General features: G+C 28.8%; 1 protein-coding gene across 1 annotated transcript; it reads right to left on the minus strand.

Annotated features, from left to right (window-relative positions):
- Positions 1-1389: 1389 nt before the first annotated feature.
- Positions 1390-19684, minus strand: LOC107170832 (uncharacterized). The gene is made up of 7 exons (XM_089226878.1): positions 19657-19684; positions 18280-18334; positions 18142-18190; positions 15705-15872; positions 14291-14437; positions 13837-13953; positions 1390-1559 (listed from the first exon to the last, which is right to left on the minus strand). The coding sequence occupies exons 2-7, from the start codon at positions 18325-18327 to the stop codon at positions 1516-1518; spliced, it is 573 nt and encodes a 190-aa protein (XP_089083004.1). The 5' UTR covers positions 18328-18334; positions 19657-19684; the 3' UTR covers positions 1390-1515.
- Positions 19685-20479: the final 795 nt, after the last annotated feature.

Genomic DNA, 20479 nt, shown 5'->3' on the forward strand with positions numbered 1-20479 from the left:
ATTGTAATAGTTGTATAATTAACTGCGGCGAATAACTTGGAAATTGTAATAATTTATAGTGGTGTTCCGAGTCGTGCGGGCTAAATAAATAATACGCTGCCAATATCTTCAAGCGCTTTGTCAAGTGTACACTGTACACACATATTATATACAAAGGTACTTATGTATGTATATATTCTCTCGTCGTATGTGTATAATTATTATATAATATATATATATAGGGTGAGAGACATAGATAATAATGTTATGCTTATTGTGCGTATTGTTATCGACGCGAGAGAGACGATTATGTTTCGAAAAAGCCCGTTTATCGTCTAGAAATGTTTGCGCCGGTCTGTATATTATTGCACTGATTATATAAGTCAACTTTTTACCGAACCCTTTTGTGATATTTGTGGTTTACTTACACAAAGTCATAAACACACGCGTATCGAACCATTACTTTTTTGTTTCGTTTTAATGCGTGGGCGATGATGATGATGAGAGGCGACCGTAATTGGATATCATATAATAATAGTAATAATATGATTTTCACACAAAAAATGTGGTAAACATACGATTGAATAAATACATTTCTTAGTAACATGATTCTAATCTATTTCGACAGTGACATATTATGCCGAACACAATGTCATATCATTTTTATTTTTTTTATTTGATACGTCAATGATTGGGAGATATTTTTGATATCACATTAAAAATAATAACACGGACGTTTATTTTATAGAACGGTCAAATTATATTCATCTGAAATAACAATTGTAAACCTGTGTGTGACTATTTTATCATTTGCAAAATAATTAAAAAATAAATGTCAAAAACCGTATTATGCACCTTCTGGCATCAAATATAACGAAGCCAAGAACGAAATCCAATTTTTTTTTGTAATTCGTTTGATATTTTATTATATGATAAAATATTATATAAAACTAATAATATTATCATAATAATATCGTTCGATTGTAACCGTAATACAATACAATATATTACCTACGTAGTTCGCCGTGGAAAAACACTGGTTATTATATACAGAGGTGGCGTTGGATATATCACGGTAATTTAATTTCCATTACTCTTGTGCACATACCAAATCATGTTTACTAAAGGGGGATTTTTTTTTACGCTCCACAACAATTCCTATTAGGTTGACATATTTTTGTTTGTACTCTACGTGGCTCCATTATCTTATTAATTATTAGTTATTACTGCTGGGACAGAGTTGATTATGAATCGATGTGTTCATGAAATATTGTGTGGACTCATGGATTATATTATTACTGTATAGCTGTACCGACACGGCGTTGCCCGTGTATTAGTGTTTAATTTATTTGTATCGATAGAGCCACATGATATATTATTATTGATATTTTAATATAATATGAAGACGAATTGTTTGGCTTCGATTTTTTTACGAAGTTTATTTTTCATACATTTAAATAAATATTATTATGTTAATAATTATTACTGTCAGAAGAATATACCTAATATATATATTAGCTTCATCCATTGTGACGGTCACGAATCACGATGGTAAACGGTGTATCCTGGAGCAGTGACTCCTGAAATCAGATAATATGAAATTATTTATGAATATTTAATATTTGCATCCCCGGAGATAATATAAGAACAAAGCTGAAACGACTGAGAGTAACAATTTTATGAATTAATCATTTCAAAACTTTTAAAAATAATGACAATTTTTATAAACAGACCACAAATGGTTACTTTAAATATCAAATATTTAACCGTATTATTAATGAAAATAATAGTTTCATGCTGCTTATATTATTATAAAAGGAATATAATGCGATGTACATTTTTTACTTTATGTTTTTAGTGTTTCCATAATGGAAAAAAATCAAAATTCCACTGGACGCAGTCTAAGTCATATAGAAATTCCATTAAAATACAGAATAATGGACGTAACACGTTTCCACCAAAAGTAGTTCTTTCCCTTTTCCACCAATATCCGTTACCACCAAATAAGATCTTCCTATTAAATTAAACCACGGTTAATTTACCAAAATAATTTGTATACTACGCTCATATTAAAATCTTTAATACAGTAATACGTTTTTATTGATCATTTACAACTTCAGCTACAAAGGCCATTTGATATTTTATATTTACATTACGTTTGCTTACATGTTTAGATTTGGTTATAAATATTGGTTTGCTTGAGGAAGTTAATTAAATCTGCGTTGAGTTGGTGATTGGCTTCAAGGGCTGCATCGAGGTTGTGTGATATCCCGTTTTAGATCCTTTCTTGATTATACTTTATGCAGTCCGATATGATGTGCTTGATAGTGAGATTTGTTCCGCAGGTTGTGCATATGGGGGTTCCTCTTTGGCTATGAGAAAACCGTGTGTGATTCTAGTGTGTCCTATCCGTAGTCTATTTATTACTGTTTCTTCTTTTCTTTTGAGTGAGGGGTTATACCATTGGGTAGTGTCACCTTTGATTTCGTTGAGTTTGGTATTTTGTTTGGACCAGATGTTTTGCCATTTGTCGTTGGTGATTGTTTTAATGTATTTTTTGTGTCATCGTATGATATTTGTTCTATCAAAGGAGTATCTGTATTATTTATTGCGAGTGAAGCTTTTTCGTCTTTTATTTCGTTTCCTCTTATTCCTGCATGTCCGGATATCCACATAATGGTTATTTTTTTTCCGTGTTCATATGCTTCATTTAGTTTGTTTTGAATTTTTGTTGAAATGTCCCCAGGATTGAAATGGTTTTGGATGTTTTTTATGGTGCTAAGTGAATCACTAAGGATGATGAACAAAATGAATATGAAACAATTGTGGGTTAGTTTGTACAGTATTTTTTTTTTGGGAGGGAATATTATGGATAGCCCGACTCCTTCATGTGTTTTAGATCCGTCTGTATATACTTCTTGGTTGTCTTTATAGTTTTCTATTATGCTTTTTAAATGGTTTCTGTATATATTGTGCGGTGTTTGTTGTTTAGGTAATGAACTGAGCTCTGTATTGATTGGGTATTTTCTTGTCCAAGGCGGATGGGTGATAGGTCATTGGTTATAATATGGGGTAAATTTATTTATTTTTATGAGATCATTATTGTTTTTTTCGTGAATGGTGATATTGGACCTGGCGCATCTTGCTGTGTATTTAAGGTGTATATCTATCCTTTTTATTTCGATGGGGGGTTCCCCGGCTAAATTATAGATGCTAAAAATTGGACTACTTCGAAATGCTCTTAATGCAAGTCTTGGTCCACTGTTTTTAACACTATCTATGAAGTTAAGTTTGGAGTTAGATGCTGTTTTATATAATATTGCTCCGTAGTTCAGTTTGGATTGAATTAAGGATTTACGAATTTTTATTAAGGTGCTTGTGCTTCCTCCCCACGAAGTATGTGATAGAATTTTCATTATGTTGATTGCGTTAGTGGTGTTTGTTTTTAGATATTTTATGTATGGGGTCCACGATAGCCGTCTATCAAACAAAACGCCAAGCATTTTTGTTGTATTTTTTTTTGAATTAAGGTTTTATCTATAGTTATTTGAAGCTCGCCAACTTTTCTTCTTTTTGTGAAGATAGTACAACTTGATTTTTCGGGTGAGAAACTAAAGCCTAGTAATAAGTTTATTTAAAATACTAAATCTGGATTGAAAAAATGATATATTAGTGTATCTACTTATATATATATATAATTGGTTGATGTTTTTTTTTTTTTTTTTTTCAATCCTAGAATACAGTAGTATACAATTGTTTTTGTAAAAACGTGGTAAATAATTTTATTTGGTGGAAACGGATATTGGTGGAAAAGGGAAAGATACACTTTTGGTGGAAACGGGTATTAGTGGAAAAGATAAAGGTACACTTTTGGTGGAAACGGGCATCGCCCAAAATAATATACTAGCTTCCGATGTGCCCTGCAGGAGGGCATGCCTCTTAGACTTGGCCGTAAGCATAGGTTATAATGTCATTTAACCGCTTATTTGAATACCTAGGTGTGTATTTGTTTTTACAGCTATATAGATTAATATGTTAATCCGCGATATAATTTATTCAAATTTATTTTAAAAATTATGTTGTATTGTTGTATAAATAGTCCACTATAGTATAATATTGATCAACGGTATGTTACATCTTATTTATACATAAACTGCTTGAAATGTCATATGTCACGCGACTAAAACGGACTCGAATAAAGTCTTATGTCATCATCTTAGAAAAAAAAAAACAATAATTTTCTTGTTCCGTATGAAAATGTATGAAACGTCCAAGTTTCTAAGTATTCACTTCCTGCAAGTACACTCATTTTGTGTTCGAAACGTTCACTAATACAATGAATTCCTTGACGTTCACGTTCAGTCTTTAAAAAAGGAACTAGTTCAGGTTTAAGTTCATGTTTTTTTTTTCAAACGAACGCGTTCACATTCACGTTCTTTGAAAAATTAGTCGTTTATCTAAGTTTTTATTTATGAACAGTTTACCAGCAGTTCATATAAAAACCTATAAACATATAGGACTTAACCCAAAAATAAAAACATAATTTAGACTTTAGAGCATAATATACATTTTATAAAGTATCTAAATTATTTAATTATATACATATATTTATAATTTAATAAATAGAAAACTAATTGAGCGTCATAAAAATCGTCCAAATTCATTAAAAACATAAACGTCGTTTACGTTCACGTTATATTTGGAAAAAAAAAGAGTGACGTTCGTGTATCTTTCACTTACTATGGACGTAAAAATTTGAACGTGCGTTCATGAACGATGTTCTTTTCAAACACAGTAATTAATATCAGCTAGTAGGTACACTAATACTGTCATTTTGGAATTAAATTGAAATTATTACTTACACGTCATGATGTACTTATTTATAATGAGTTTATTGGATTTTTGATCAACCGTATTACTATACAGTAGCTTTCGTCGAAATTCTGAACTACGTCCCACAGAAATCTGACATTCTGACAAATGAAATAACTTTTGTTCTAATCAATATTAAAAAAAAATTTCTTTTAAATATAATTCATAGACACTTGCGCTACATTTTTAGAATACTTTTTTTATTTTTTATTTTTAAATACTGAAAATAAAAAACTTAAAAATTGATAAAAATTTTTTTCGAAATATTCAATATAGCCAATTTGTAAATCTGATTTTCAGAAAAATGTATATGGTAAAAACACTTATTTAAGTCAAAAGGCTGATTTTTTACAGTTTTTTTAAATATCAATATTTTCGTTAGGTAAATTATAGTAATTTATAGTTTATACATCACATATTATTAAATTAAATACAATAAAAAAAATAATTAGATTTTAACATGCACTTATTTAAAAATGTTCTTATAAAACATTTTTTTAAAAACTTTAACATTATTTGAAATTACAATGTTTCTTACATAAACTAGATCGTAATTTACTAAAACGAAAATATTGATATTTAAAAAAATTGTAAAAAATCAGCCTTTTGACTTAAATAAGTATTTTTACCATATACATTTTTCTAAAAATCAGATTTACAAATTGGCTATGTTGAATATTTCGAAAAAAATTTTTATCAATTTTTAAGTTTTTTATTTTCAGTATTAAAAAAAAAAAAAATGTAGCGCAAGTTTCTATGGATTATATTTAAAAGAAATTTTTAAAAAATATTGATTAGAACAAAAGTTATTTCATTTGTCAGAATGTCAGATCTCTGTGGGACACCCTGTATATTGTCATTACGATGGGAGGATTCACGCGTTATTGGCACCTACTTATGTGAATTAAAATTAATTCCCTTTTATTCAAAATTATATTTTTTAATGCTTGCTTGATATTATAATTCCATTTGAAATCTCTGTATAGAAGTATTTTTATTTTTTATTAAACTAGTGCAGCTATCAGTGAAACGGTAACAATATTTGAAGCTCTGGTGGAAATAGTAAAAATATCTTTAGTATTTCCACCATTATATAGTATATAATATATATTATAAAATATAAAATTATTTTTTCCCTTTATATATATTTCTCACGTTAAACCCAATGGCCCATGTTGCCGAGGGTATCATTAATAAAAAAAAAAAAAAATATATATATAAAATCTTATAGCTAATAGATTGTAGGGCTGGTACGATTTTAAATCAGGTAAACACCGGTCATCACACCACTGGAAGTTATACCTTTGTTATTATTTATTAATATTATATACTGCTGCTGCCTGCTTTAAATATAATTAATGCTACACAATAATATAGTATTAACTTGACGTAACAACAACAGTCTACACGTTATTAAACCAAAAACTTTTCAATTACAAAATATGGTTGGTTAGGGATTTTATATACCTACACATTGTATATAACATAAACCTCTATAATGCAAAAGAGATTATGAACCATTTCTTCAGCGGCACTCTTATTGTTTCACCATTTCAATCCGTGTTCATTCATGATCAAGTTTAATTGTTGGCAGACACAAGATACATAATATATAGTTTGCATAAATGTTTGCGTAAAGGTAATTTTTACTTCTAATATTCTTATTTTTTTATGAGTATGTTTTTATTTTTAATATTTTTCACTTCTGCAAAGCTTGGCGCTCTGAACCATACATTCATATTATATACACGACAAAATAATGATTACTTCAATTATGTAATATAAGCCTACCGGTTATACATGCGTCTTAATCTGTGTTTTATACTTATAAAACAGTTCAGGGATAGTTATTTAAATTAATATTTTAAATTTTGTAACTTTACCTTCAAACTGCATAATACCTTCGAATTTTGACTACATCACAAAACCACCATCATCACAACCTTGGAGTCTTTCAAAATCGTATAAGTCATAGACAAACACACATATAGCACAATATAACAGTAGGTAGTCAATTTTTCCAGTATCTTATATAATATAATACATTTTTAATGCAATTCGATAATTTTATTAAGGTAATTGACATGTCCTAAACATTTATCGAAATCATTACCGTGGGTGCATTGTTCCAGTATAAGAAACCGAAAATAATTGAGATAGGTATTTATTTTTTTAAGTAGTCCTAAGCATATATGGCCTTTGGACTATCGAATGATCTACTATAGTTACTACATTATTAATAGTATATACAAAAATTAAATGATAAAAAGTGTAGTATGAATTTAATAAGTTATGGCGGATAGAGATTCTCAATTCTAATCATCTCATATTTCTCGTATGTTTGTGGAAGTGATGTAAAATTTCAGAAATTTAATATTCAAGAAATTTCTAAAGACAGACGTAAAAGTAGTTTGAAGTGGTTGAAGTTTGATCCATTCTTTGCTGGCAGACAACACGGAGTTATAGAATGATTATATAATACCTACTGTTAGTTATTTTTTCATTATTTTATTAATATACGATGTTTGTTGGATCATGATTATCGAAAGAAAAAATCACAATATAAAGAAAGAAGATGAAATTTGTTTAGTTAGTTGTTTGCCAGTTTCATATTTTAATTTATGATCGTACAGAATTCGGCCTTGAAAAAATATTTTATAGAACTGCTGGCAAATTATATACTTTAGCATTATGAATTTCTTACATTCGCTCCAACATTTGCTTCTTTATGTCACGGTAGTGGTGTAGTGATACCTTACTATGCTTTTTAAATTGCTGAGACTTAGTGTGCTGTCTCATGTTTAGATAGGGAGGATCTGTTGATTGAAGAAGAACAGTTGGTTTTGTAAATGTATTTATTTGATACTTATACAATTTGTGAGCAGATTATAGAAGAACTCTACCCGAGAAATTAGCTACATCAATACTTTGGATCTGGACTTTTAGTACAATAATTGGCGATTTTAGGTCACGCCTCGAACAACTGTACAAAGACCTTAAGTCCTCAAAGTATAGGTACTAGGGATGGATTTGCAAGAGGCATATTTGACTAAAATTATATATATATATATATATATATATAATAGTGAGTGTAGTGGGACTCGTATTTATACAGAGTTTCGCCTAGCTACATGGTATAGTAACAAAGAGAGAGGTGGGTATCAAAGGCGGTGTTGTTGTAGAATTTCCTTCGAATTGTTTGTGGCTTTAATTTATTGATATTGAATATCATAGTTAATATGATAATTCTAAGAATTTATGAACAGGTTTACCAAGAATGTGTTCTTTTGGCGGTTTTACGTGATATTGCATTAGTTGTTAAATTGTTCGAGTCGGTTTCTAAGAATCATCAAATAAGTTGGCCCTCGTGAAAATGTTTGCTAATACAATGGAAGTAATAATATATAATAAAATATATTGCAAAATAAAGTAAAATTAAAACAATTTCATTTACTACGACTGTATCAAATGGCTATTATTCACTCGACAACGTATTTTTTCTTATTATTATTTAAAATTTGTATGATAGGTAATTAGTTTTGACAATTAGGTATTAAAATAATAATAATAAGTTGTTTAAAAAAAAGGGAGTACAAATTTAATTTAAAAGCATGTATGGTTAAAAAAAATAATATATTAAGTTTGTAAATGTTGTTGATTAGAAAGAATATTTTTTGTTGTCAAAAGGAATGTTGGAGAAATTGAAAAGGGATAACAGGTGGTTACGTTGGGGTGATAGACTAGGGTAGTTGAAGATTAAGTGGGTGATGTCACAAACTATAGGGTCATTGTGGAGTATGCAAAGTGGAGAATAGTTCAAAGAAAGTTTGAAGGAATGAGAATGAAGGGTGTGACCAAAGCGGAGACGTGGAATCCATAGTTAAACTGGTATTGAGGCAGGTTTTAGAAAGTCATATTTTAGAATGTCGAGTTTTAGAATACTAAGTTTTAGAAACACTATGTTTTAGAAAATAAAACTTTTAGAATACTAAGTTTTAGAAACACTGTTTTAGAATTAATAAATTCATCTAAATTATAATTAAAATCATCGACTATTTATTTACATATTTTACATATTTTTTTTTTTTCTTTACTGTTACTTATATAAAATGTTTTCTAATAATCGTTCATAAAAATTTAGTACGCGATGTACGGCAACGGCACTAGACTAAGACTACTTTTTGATATTTCTCGTATTCGACTAGATATAAAATAATCATATATTATATCAATATAGAACCATAATTCTACGATAATTATTAAACGATAATATCTTACGATAATAGTGGGCAATATCAATAAAATAGAAACTTGATAAAGATTATTGAGTAACAAAGCATTATAATTATAAATATAATGTATTTTGACATTTTCCGTCTTCCCGATCAAACATAAACTAATTACAGATTTGGAAAAGTATCATAATTTCTACACTCTGTATCGTAAATTCTATTACAAAAAAAGATAGTATTTTATTTAAAAACTGTATTTATTTCTTTTATTTTCTAAAACACTATTTAATATTTTTTTTAAACACAGATTTTCTAAAAGTTTCATATTCTAAAATATAGATTTTCTAAATCTTTTCATTCTAAAACTTGATTTTCGAAAACATGCACCCAAATCAATTAAACTAGCTATGCGTTATTCTATCATCAAAACAATACTGAACAACTGAAATCAGGTGCATCTGAACTATAGTCAGAGTACATATGCAAATAATTCAAATGTTAAATATTTTTCACGACGTTTGTTATTAAAATTATGCTAATGGTTATGTAATATATCTAGTTAATATTTAAGTGCAATATTTTCTTTAATGCGACAATGTTTTACTGCAGTATCAAAAATGATTTATTGTCTTTAGTCCGTTCATTTGGTTTGCATTTGTGGCTATCCGTGACTCGCGTACAGGATTTCCAGAGTTTGTTTTAATTCGTGAAAATTATTACATTTTGTCATTGGTCCTGCATTGCCACGATAATAGAGATTAAATGCACTGAGACCAACTTATTCCGCTGTAAGTTACGAGTGAGGAATTTTTTCACGAATTTTATATGGAGGTGGATTTAATAATATTATGATTAAAGACAACATCTGGCACTATTTTATTTACTTGAAGTTGATGAAGAGGTGGTAAACATGAATGGTCGGTTATCAGTGATATAAACGCTGGATCTGCACAGAAATGTATTGTATTGTTAAATGGATCGAAACAGATCAGCAAGTTCCAGTCTGAACGAAAATGTTATGTAGGTCTTATTTTTAAAAATAATGTACAAGCGCACTGTCAAGTAGATTTTCCGGAAAGACTGTTTTTGGGTTTGAAAAGCTGGTGGTGGGATTCTCCCCGGGTTGTATGGTTGTATGATAGTTACGGGTAAAGTTTGTTTGGAAAATTTCCGGTTTTTGAATATAATCGGCCACCGGGTCAAAGCCGTGTTTTGGGTCATGAGAGTAGGATAGAACTATAGAAGGGCTTATGAATTTACTCAGATTAAATCTGTTATATCGTTGTAGTCTCGCAGGTAAACTTGTGTCTATGATCTATTTTGTGCTAAATAAAACTTTGTAAAAAATATTTCATAGGTTTTTATGTTACACGACTAAAAACAATACATGGTTCAATAAGCGCAAAAGATAATAGTTTCTTATGTGCTTAACTCTATCGATATTGCTATTTAAATATTATTATAATTAATAGTTTCTATCATGGTTAGGTTGTCCATCTACCGTTTTTAATTTTTTTTAGTTCAGCGACACAAGTATCCATCACATGAGCTTCGTGGCCACTTAAGAATTTTAACATTATAGAGTGGAAATATTTTCACCATAATTTCATTATTATTGAGTACATATAAATTATTATTTTAGTGTGTATAACTCTGTTGCGGAAACGTTGTATTTTCCTAAAAATAAACACAAAGAAGCTAATAGCTAAGGTCGATATTATTGATTTATTTATAAAAATATAATCATGTGTAAATATTTCAATACTAACTTTTGTGATATTATTATTTATTTTGTTTGATAAGTTCAATGTCTTATGCTACAGGATGTATTTAAATTTACTAGTAACAAATTACAAATGATAATAGAAACCGAGTGTGATTGCACATAATATTTATTTCGTGTTTGAGTACTAAATGATCATTATAAATATATAGTTAGAATTTCCGATATTGTTGTGATTGTTGAACCGCTTAAAGATTTCTTCTGGTACTTGTTTAAAACGGATTCATCGAGAAGTTGTCTCGAGAGGTTTTATGTCATATTTGATTATCCAAAAATCTACCGAATTGTAATCATCCGATTCGCGGATGAATGTTATTGAACACTTTAAAATGATTTGTACTATTGACAGAATAGAATAATTTCGACAGACGTGATTTTTCATCATAAGTGTTCAAACAAGGTCTCTCATTTTTAAATACAACTGAAATCGCGCAGTGTGCATTGCTATAGTACTTGATAACGTATTTTTCGTAGCTAGCCAATATTTGCTAATAAATTTCAGAAGATGTATTTTGGATTGAAAACTTCAGCCACTGATCAATACTTGCAGACGTCTTGGAAACAGGTCCAATCTTTTTGACAGAAAGAGAATACTAACCTATATTTCTTGTACACATATAAATATACATATCAGGGGCGTCATTTAAACTTTTTGAAACATATGTTAACTAGAAGACAGGCCAAAAAAATTTTCAGCAGGCCAATATAATATAGACTAAAGTTATAACAAAACAATTTTTTTCGCAACGCTCGACAATTTTATCCTCCATAAATCTAATGATTTAAAATATAAGTACACTCACAACTATATTTCATTATCGAATTATTTTATATTATATAATAGTATTAATAATGTATTATTCAACGGTTTAATTTTGAGCATGCTGTGTGATTATGTCATAGTGATTAGCCGCAGTCATTTATTTGTTCTACGTTGCTATAAATATAGGTTAACTAATCTACTATATACTTTCTACAGTTTATGGCCATAGATAATAGATGCCCATGCTTGAGATCAATCATACTAAAAAAAAAGAATAATCTTTGTCCGGTGCAGAAAAATTATTGTCAGCCCAAAATGCATCTTGATAAATTTTAAGTATGCATTAGCATACCCTAGCTGCAACACCCCAAATGACGCCTCTGACATATATATGTCGTAGCCACTTCGTGAAATCGATCTTTTCATGAAAATATGACCATTTCGTGAAATGGAAACACGTTTTTTACACTTTGTGAAATTCAAAAATATTTCACTAAATGGTCACTCAAATACAACATCGTGTAAAATTTTTCACAAAGTGGTCGTTCATTTTTTGTATTAAAATACAACATTTAACAACTTATTCTACCCTTATAGATTTAACTTAAATAATTATAATATATAGTAATAAAGTTTATTTATATCATATTAATTTATTAACCGTATTGTAAACATATTTTATTTATTAGAACAGGAAAATGAATTGTGACCACGACTGTTATATTTTAGACCACCTTTAAAACAAACACACATTTGGTTTGACAAGCACTTTTACATGAATGACTTAAAAATCCCTGACCTCCAGATACAATTTGGTCAGTTTCACGCAAGGTTAATTCTTTTAATTAATTAATAAACTGCAAATAATATATATAGTTGTGGTTGTGTGCGACAGCGAATATTTTTCCTATTTTTTTTTTGTCATCTTAAAATGCCCAAAAGACTAAGATCTCAACTTTCTATAAATAGTTCATAAGCTAAGGCATTAAAAGTACGTTGTGATGATGGAGAATCTCCATCAGAAACTGAAAATCGTCTTGCAAGTCAGAGAGAATACGCGTCGCAATCGCGTGCAAGAGAGTCAAGTTCGAGCGTTCAAAGCGGCTTGAAGAACAAAATATTAGAAATTTATAAGCTCGCACTAGGGAATCGAGTCTGAGCGTTACGAGCGCCTCCGAGATCAGAGAGAAAGACAACAAACGTACACGACTAGAGTTCGCAATCATTTTTAGCTCACAGTAACAGATCGGCTTTCAGATATACGATCCACAGGTCGATTATGCTCGTTGATCTTCCGTCCAAATCGGAGCCATGAATAAGATCTGATCTAAGTGTTTAGGTAAAAAATGGGCAGATGAACCTAATAGTTCGTGCTGTGCTTCTGGAAAAGTCAGTATCCCCAATATTCAGAAGCCGCCACAGCCAATAAAAAGTCTTTTGATAAATAATCATTCACTATATAGTCATTTTATAACCAACATACATACGTAGGTATAATAGCTTATTTTAAATGACTTCGTTTGGGGTGAAAGAAATTAGAGAACAAAATTTTATGCCACTTTTAAATAGTATATTTACAATAATAAACGATTTAGTAATGTAATTTATTTGTTTTTGATTTTAAATTATTATTATTAAAACAACTATTTTCCAAGCATGCATCAAATCTGATTGTCACATATCACCGTTTTTTAAGGGCAACGAAGTGCATGGGGTCAGCTAGTATGCATACATATATATTATATATATATGTATGTATGTTTATATGTATGTATATATAATTCAGAAATAGTTGACTACACAATAAAAATATTCAAATTAGATGTGTATTTGAAATGTATAGATATGCGTTATGTTCAATAAGTAAATAATTTATTTAAAATCAATGGTGAGTATTTATAATTTGATATTCACTAAATTTAGTTTTGACGTTTCATTCATTTTTTATATTGAATATAATATTATATTATTTGACAAAATATAATTTTCAAGAATATTAAATTCTAGTTCGTTAAAATTATAGTAGCAATCCTAGTTTTATTAATGATACATAATAGTTCACATAATAAATAATACAAATATATGCAATATACAATTTCATAAAAATTTGAAATTTATTTATGACTTTCAGATATTTAAACTGCGTTTATTACGAGCTTATGGTGCATTATATTGCTTATATTATTTTATATTTCTACACTACCTACCTTTGTCATTTTTACCCCGTCTCCAAAATGATGATGCTTTTCCAAACATGCCACCAACTTTATTCCCTACAATACTTTTCGAAGCCTTCAAAAAAGAAACTGATTTATCTGCTATTTCTGTAAAAGATCCAAATATAAGAACATAATTTTATTTTGATTAATAATTTTGAATTTCAAATTTATATTTGATTTATTTATATTAAATTATTTTATCGATGCCTTGGTATTTTACAATATGTGATAAATAAAATCAATGAAGCGTTGTGTTTTTACGAGTGTTTTATTCCTCGTGGGCCATTTATATATATATGAATCAAACATTTTGAAAATATTGAATATTACGTTAGAACTAGTTACTTTTCCGAGGCCCATGAAATATGAATAATAATCATTATTAGTGCAATCAACATTAAAACTAGTATATGTGAAATAATGTAAACTTTAGTGTACTTACGTTTTGATTTTGTTATTCCATTATTTTTGACATTAGATACCATTTTTCTAATAGGTTGATTTAAAGTATCAATACTTGTTTGAGCTACGGCCTTACCAGGTAGAATTACATTATTTTTAACGATATTGAGAATGAATGAATTGTCATCTAGTTTACAGACATAATTATATTCAATAACAATTCAATTACTGTATAAAGTTCATTTTTTCAAGACATTAAAATATAATACTTTTAATTGATTGTTGTATAAAATTAACTATATATATATGTGATATTGACATACTACAATTAAAATTATTGTAAGCAGTTTTATTTTATTTTTTTATTTTTTATTAAACTGCGGAAACATAAGCGATTGGGTATTGGGAGGGTATTGTAGGTTTTTAGGTTGCGTAGATTTTTGGTACAGAATTTCTAGGGGATTCGTAGGTTTCTGTCATGCCCGTGTGGGGAGTACCTATTTACCTGCACCGATACCGTTGAGTTGATTCCCGAATCATTAAGAGACATATACGAGTTGATTCCTGGGTCATTATATATTTTTTTCAATATTCATTTAAATATTCAACCTATTAGCACAGATTATATAAATATTATTATATTTTATATAATCTGTGCTATTAGAGTAACCCAAGAAACACCACGAGAAGATTGGCTGACAAGTTTCTCAAAAATTATGTTCTTTTTGGTTTTTTCATATTTTAGTTTATTAATTATTTATTTAAAAAATTAATAATCAGGTAAAAAATTATAGTAATTAAGTAAAAAATGTTTATTAAAAAAAATTAATAACCTGGTAAATAATATAGCACATAGTTTTTAAAAATTGATATCTGGTAATGAGATTACCTGCAGTATACTGCGACATCACTTATCTTAAAAAAAGTTTTTTCTTGGTTTTTCTTAGATTTCATAGTCCCATTTATCCTGCATTTTATATAAGTTTCTGACTGCACTTCTAACAGCTCATCTATTAACAAATAAATATTTGGTACCCACTATAAAAACAACTGTTGAGTTTAGAATGATAAATTTTATAACTATTCGTTGTTCAGTTTAAAGTAGTGGAGAATTGAGCTCATATACTTGGTGGTAAACTTGATTCTGTGTAAATTTCATTATCAAATACGTAGTCCATAAACTCATAAACTCTTCACGATCGTGCAATCTACTGATGCACAATAATAGGGAATCAACTCGTACTTAAAGTAGGTCTCGGGAATCAACTCACTTACACCGGGTGACACTACCGAGGCCTAAATCCACCCGGCCACTGCAACTCCGCAGTCTTATTATATAGGTATGTAAATGTATATTTATATCATAAATAATTATGAGAAAAAGCCAAAATGTAAAGTAAAGTAGTATAAAAACAAATTGGTATTAATATTTAATGTTCACTCTTGGTTTTTACCGTTTACATGTTTTTTTGATTCAGTGTTTAAATTAGATTTGAAATCCCTTGAAAAATTATTTAAATGTTTTTTTGCCACTCTTATAGGTTTACTGTTTGTAATTTTTTCAACGTTTATTAAAAATGGTGCTTTATATTCTTCACCAGCTTGGCCGTTTGATTCGTTACCTTTAAAAATATAGTAGTATATCATTAAATTACTTGCATGACTATGATAATTAATTTCAATATAATAGTAGTAGATATACAATTATATTAAACGATTAATTTAAGAATATTACCATCGACTATATTATATACTATTTACTCAATTATATTATTATAAGCATAATATGGATAACTTAAACTTCTATAATACTTTGGCAATTCAAGATGATCACTAATTCGAATATATTAAATTTTTATCTGTAAACCCTCAATAGTAGTCAGTATATTGAAGTCATATTACGTTTTTTAAAACGAATAGTTCGTACAAAATTATTATATGTACTTTGGAAAAGGGTTTTAAAACTGTAATCATGAATAATAACTAATAACTTACTAATAAACGATAACTGGAGGCATCTATTTCACCCTCATAAAGTTAGCAGCACAACTATGACAGACACTAATGAAACACATCCAACAAATTTGTTCGTGACTTGTTGGACATTGTTGCATCACTCCCTGAATTTGTTGGACATTATTTTCGCCGGTAGAGCTTTTCGAACTTTTGTGCTGCCAACTTTACCCCAACAGCACAACTTTAAATTACAGAAATTTCACCCTAATGAAAAATGTCCAGCTTGGTTTGTTGGACACTGTTGGATCACTCCCGGAATTTGTTGGACATTATTTTCGTCGGTAGAGCTTTTCAAACTTTTGTGCTGCCAACAGCACAACTTTAAGTTACAGAAATTTCACCCTAATGAAAAATGTGCAGCTTGATTTATTGGACATTGTTTGATCACTCCCGGAATTTGTTGGACATTATTTTTGCCCTTTTTAAGTGTTTTGTAGACATTTTCAATTTTTATTTTAGTTTTTTATTCTATAATTTTTAATAAAATTTTATGCGTCTGGTAAAAAAGCTTGAAAATTTTTTACGAGGATTCTCAAAAATTTATATAATAGCTACCAAAAAAATTAACCGTTTAAAGCTTAAATTTTTTTAAAATGTTCATATTAAATTGATTAGTTACAAATTATTGAGTTGTTAAAAATGTTATCAATGTATAAAACTTATAACATTTATAGGTAAGGAACGATAATTTAAAATAATTTTCCATGTAAGTAGTTTAATTTGTTATTAATAAATCTAAGAAACATAATTTAAATTATCCTAGACTTCACTAAGTACACTACTTCAGACATACTGGACATACTGGAGACCGCTCAGAATCGGTTTTAGTAGATTTTTCACGTTTCTCATCAATTTCATTTTCATGATACAATGATATTAATATATCAATGAATTAATATAATATAATACCATTCACTAAAGTAAACCAACTGTTCAGCAGAGTGACATACACTTTTTTTAAATTTTATATTTTATAGGTTTTAGAATTAAAGACAATGTTTCACAACAGTTATCCTTATAAGAATTATATAATTATTTTTTAGAAAAGTTTTGCATAACAATATTATATTTTTGTTATGGTATGAATTTAAAATTATTAAATTATTAAAATATAAAAATAATTTATAAATAATCCATATTATCCATAGTCAACTATTACTGAGTAATTCTGAACCTTTTCGCGGAGTTTTTACACTCAGTATAAGATTACACTTTATATAATATATCACTGTTGCATTTACGGAATGGAGAAATTAAATTTTCTTGTGTTGTTTATCATCAATTCAGTAAAATTTCAAAAAAAAAGAATTGACTTTTTATGCTATTAAAAATATTTGATCGAATCGTCCTACACCGAGCATGAACTAATATCGAACGGGAAAATTCACAGGGTTTGACGTGTGAATTGTGCACTTATATGTATGTATGCCTTAGAGTATACTAAGATAATAATCAAGGTACCTACATTGGATGAGAGTATTAAGTAATAATAGTTTAGCTTGTGATTTTACAATATTGTTTGTAAACAATATTACTTTACAACAACCTCGAAACTATTACTTCTTATTCCTATTAATGGACAATTAGTCGGATGTCACTATTTATTATTCCATTATATTGTACTCGTAATAATAGTTTACCTAGTGATTTTACAATAGGTGTTGATTTGTATACTCAATGGTTTTTTAAATAAAATTATTTCAAAACTATAAGTTATGAGTTATTACTTACAACATTTTAAAAATTAATTTAATTTAATTTTGTTGTTTCTAAATGTTTGTTTTAAAAAAAAAATTACAAACGAGTTCTCAAAACAATAAAAATAATAGCTTATACTCGTAAATACTATTTAAATGTTAAATAATTATTATTTACCACGTTTACTAGGAGTTTTTCCAATAACTGCATCTGCCAACTGCAAAAGCTAGATACAAATAAAACATTGTTGTTTATTTGGTTATAAGTTTATATTATAACTCGTAATTAAAACAGTGAAGTAAAAAGTAAACTTACAAGTAATACAGAAGTTACAAAACAGAACAACTTGAATAATTGTGCCATATTAATTCTAAAAAATAAATAAATAATTTATTCTCAATTAATTGAGAAATATTAATATTTTTAATTTACAAACTAAACTAAATTAACTTCTTATTACATAGGCTTATAGACACACACATTTTTTTTATTAGGTGTTCGATCCTTTTGAACGTGGACTCTCCGTCGCCTGGTGACCGCTCCGGGTCAACCGCTACGGTAACCAAGTTTGTGGAAGCGTCGCTTCACCATCAGCAATATTGGCAAATCTGTTACGCCACCGTTGCCAGCTCTCGGCGCTGGCGAGCCAGGATGGTTCGTTATTCACTCTGCTTCTCGCCGTTTGGTGGTTACGTGTGTATGCTCTGTTGTTCGCCCGTACCTTTGTTTTTGCTCTATCTGATCGTTGCCGTTTATGCTCGTCGGCCATTACGTTTCGATCCGTTGCTCAACGTTATTCTTACTGTATCTGTACAGTCCGTTGATCTACGTTAACCATTACGTGCGGACAACCGTTGCTCTACGATAAGTTTGGCTGTTGTCGTCAGCCCCGTTTCCCTACGCTCAGGTGCACGATCGTACGGTTTAGTTTAAGCAGCTCGGCAGTTAATTACGTTCACCAGTGAATGTCATTAGAGATACAAGTCGTTCATCTACTTAACAGTGCACCCTTTCGTGAACGGTGTACCGCTTGCAGCTCAGCAGTCATCTAGTCATCAGCTCAAGACATCTTTGTCCGCAGCAGTTGTGCAGCCAGTCCGGTGTTCTCCGTCCTCCCTGTACCTTGTGTACTTTATATTTGATTATAGAAATTGTCACCCATGTTGTAAATGAATATACATATTTTGTAATTATTCGCTGTTTATTATCATTCAACATTTACCCTACTTCATAAAGATTTTGAGGACCGTGTGTTAGGCGACAACCGGAATCTAGGATCGCCATCGCAAACATTAGGTAATCTTATTTACAAGGATCAATGAAAATTAGTTATTACTGTTATAGAGTAAATATTTAACGATTACTAAAACTGGTAGGAAATACATATTTAATGATCATTATTTTGAATAGATATTCATATAATATATACCATACATAATAATATTTAACAAATTTATTCTACATTTTATTATTATGATTTGTAGACTTAAAAATAAGTATACATTTATATAAATATTATTTAACATTGAGCAGCGTTTTAAAATAACACTTGTCAAATTGTTCGAGGCATAATATTGTAATTATATTTTAACTGTATTTATTATTAGCATATACGTTATACATTTTAATGTACTACTGCTCAATGTTCACTAATTACTATTTATATAAAGTACAATAAAAAAAAATACTAACAGTAAGCATATAACCAAATAAAGTTTTTTTTTTGATTTTCAGATTTAAAAAAAATAACAGTTTAGTTTACAAAATGTATGTTTTCTAAAACTTCTTACAAATTCTTAAATACTATGAATGGTTTTATTTTTAAAAAAGACAACATACGTACCTATACTTGGTAACTTTTAACTCGTCAATATATAAATTAAGCACATAATATATGCATTTTTAACGAATGAAATAGACTTTTAAAATGGAGCATAATATTTTGAATAATGACTTACATTAATTTTTTGCGTCCATGATAATGTTAATTGAATAATTATTTCAGAACATTTGCACAAGTTATTACGGTGTAACATTACAATAGTGAATTGGAAAGGATTTCCAATTGTTATTAATTGTAAGAATAATTATTATTCGAAAAAAAACATATTAAATTACCATAAAATGAATGAATACATCAAATATTATCTACACACATAAACTATTATTTAAACATATGTTTAAAAACATATTTGAAAACAATTTTGTTTGAAATCACCGATCACTCATAATACTACCGTACATTTTTCCTAATCGTTAAACTTGGTCAGTCGGATATTTTAAAAGAAACTAAGTTTTGAGAGTTCAAAAAAAATTGTTATGTTCCTTAAGTTATGAGTTAAAGTGCTTATATTTCTAAAAAAATTCAAACACTTGAAATAATCGTTATTATAATAATTATATTCTTGTATTTTATAATTTTTTTTAAAACATTTATTGGAATATATATGTTACGAGCAAAAGTCGAAATCGGGCAAAACGCGAACTGCCCACAATCCTTGGGCAAAATGTCATA

This window comes from Diuraphis noxia, unplaced genomic scaffold (genome assembly GCF_037042655.1).
Source record: "Diuraphis noxia isolate RWA-SAM2 unplaced genomic scaffold, SU_Dnox_SAM2 contig0004, whole genome shotgun sequence".
Classification (NCBI taxonomy): Eukaryota; Metazoa; Arthropoda; class Insecta; order Hemiptera; family Aphididae; genus Diuraphis; species Diuraphis noxia.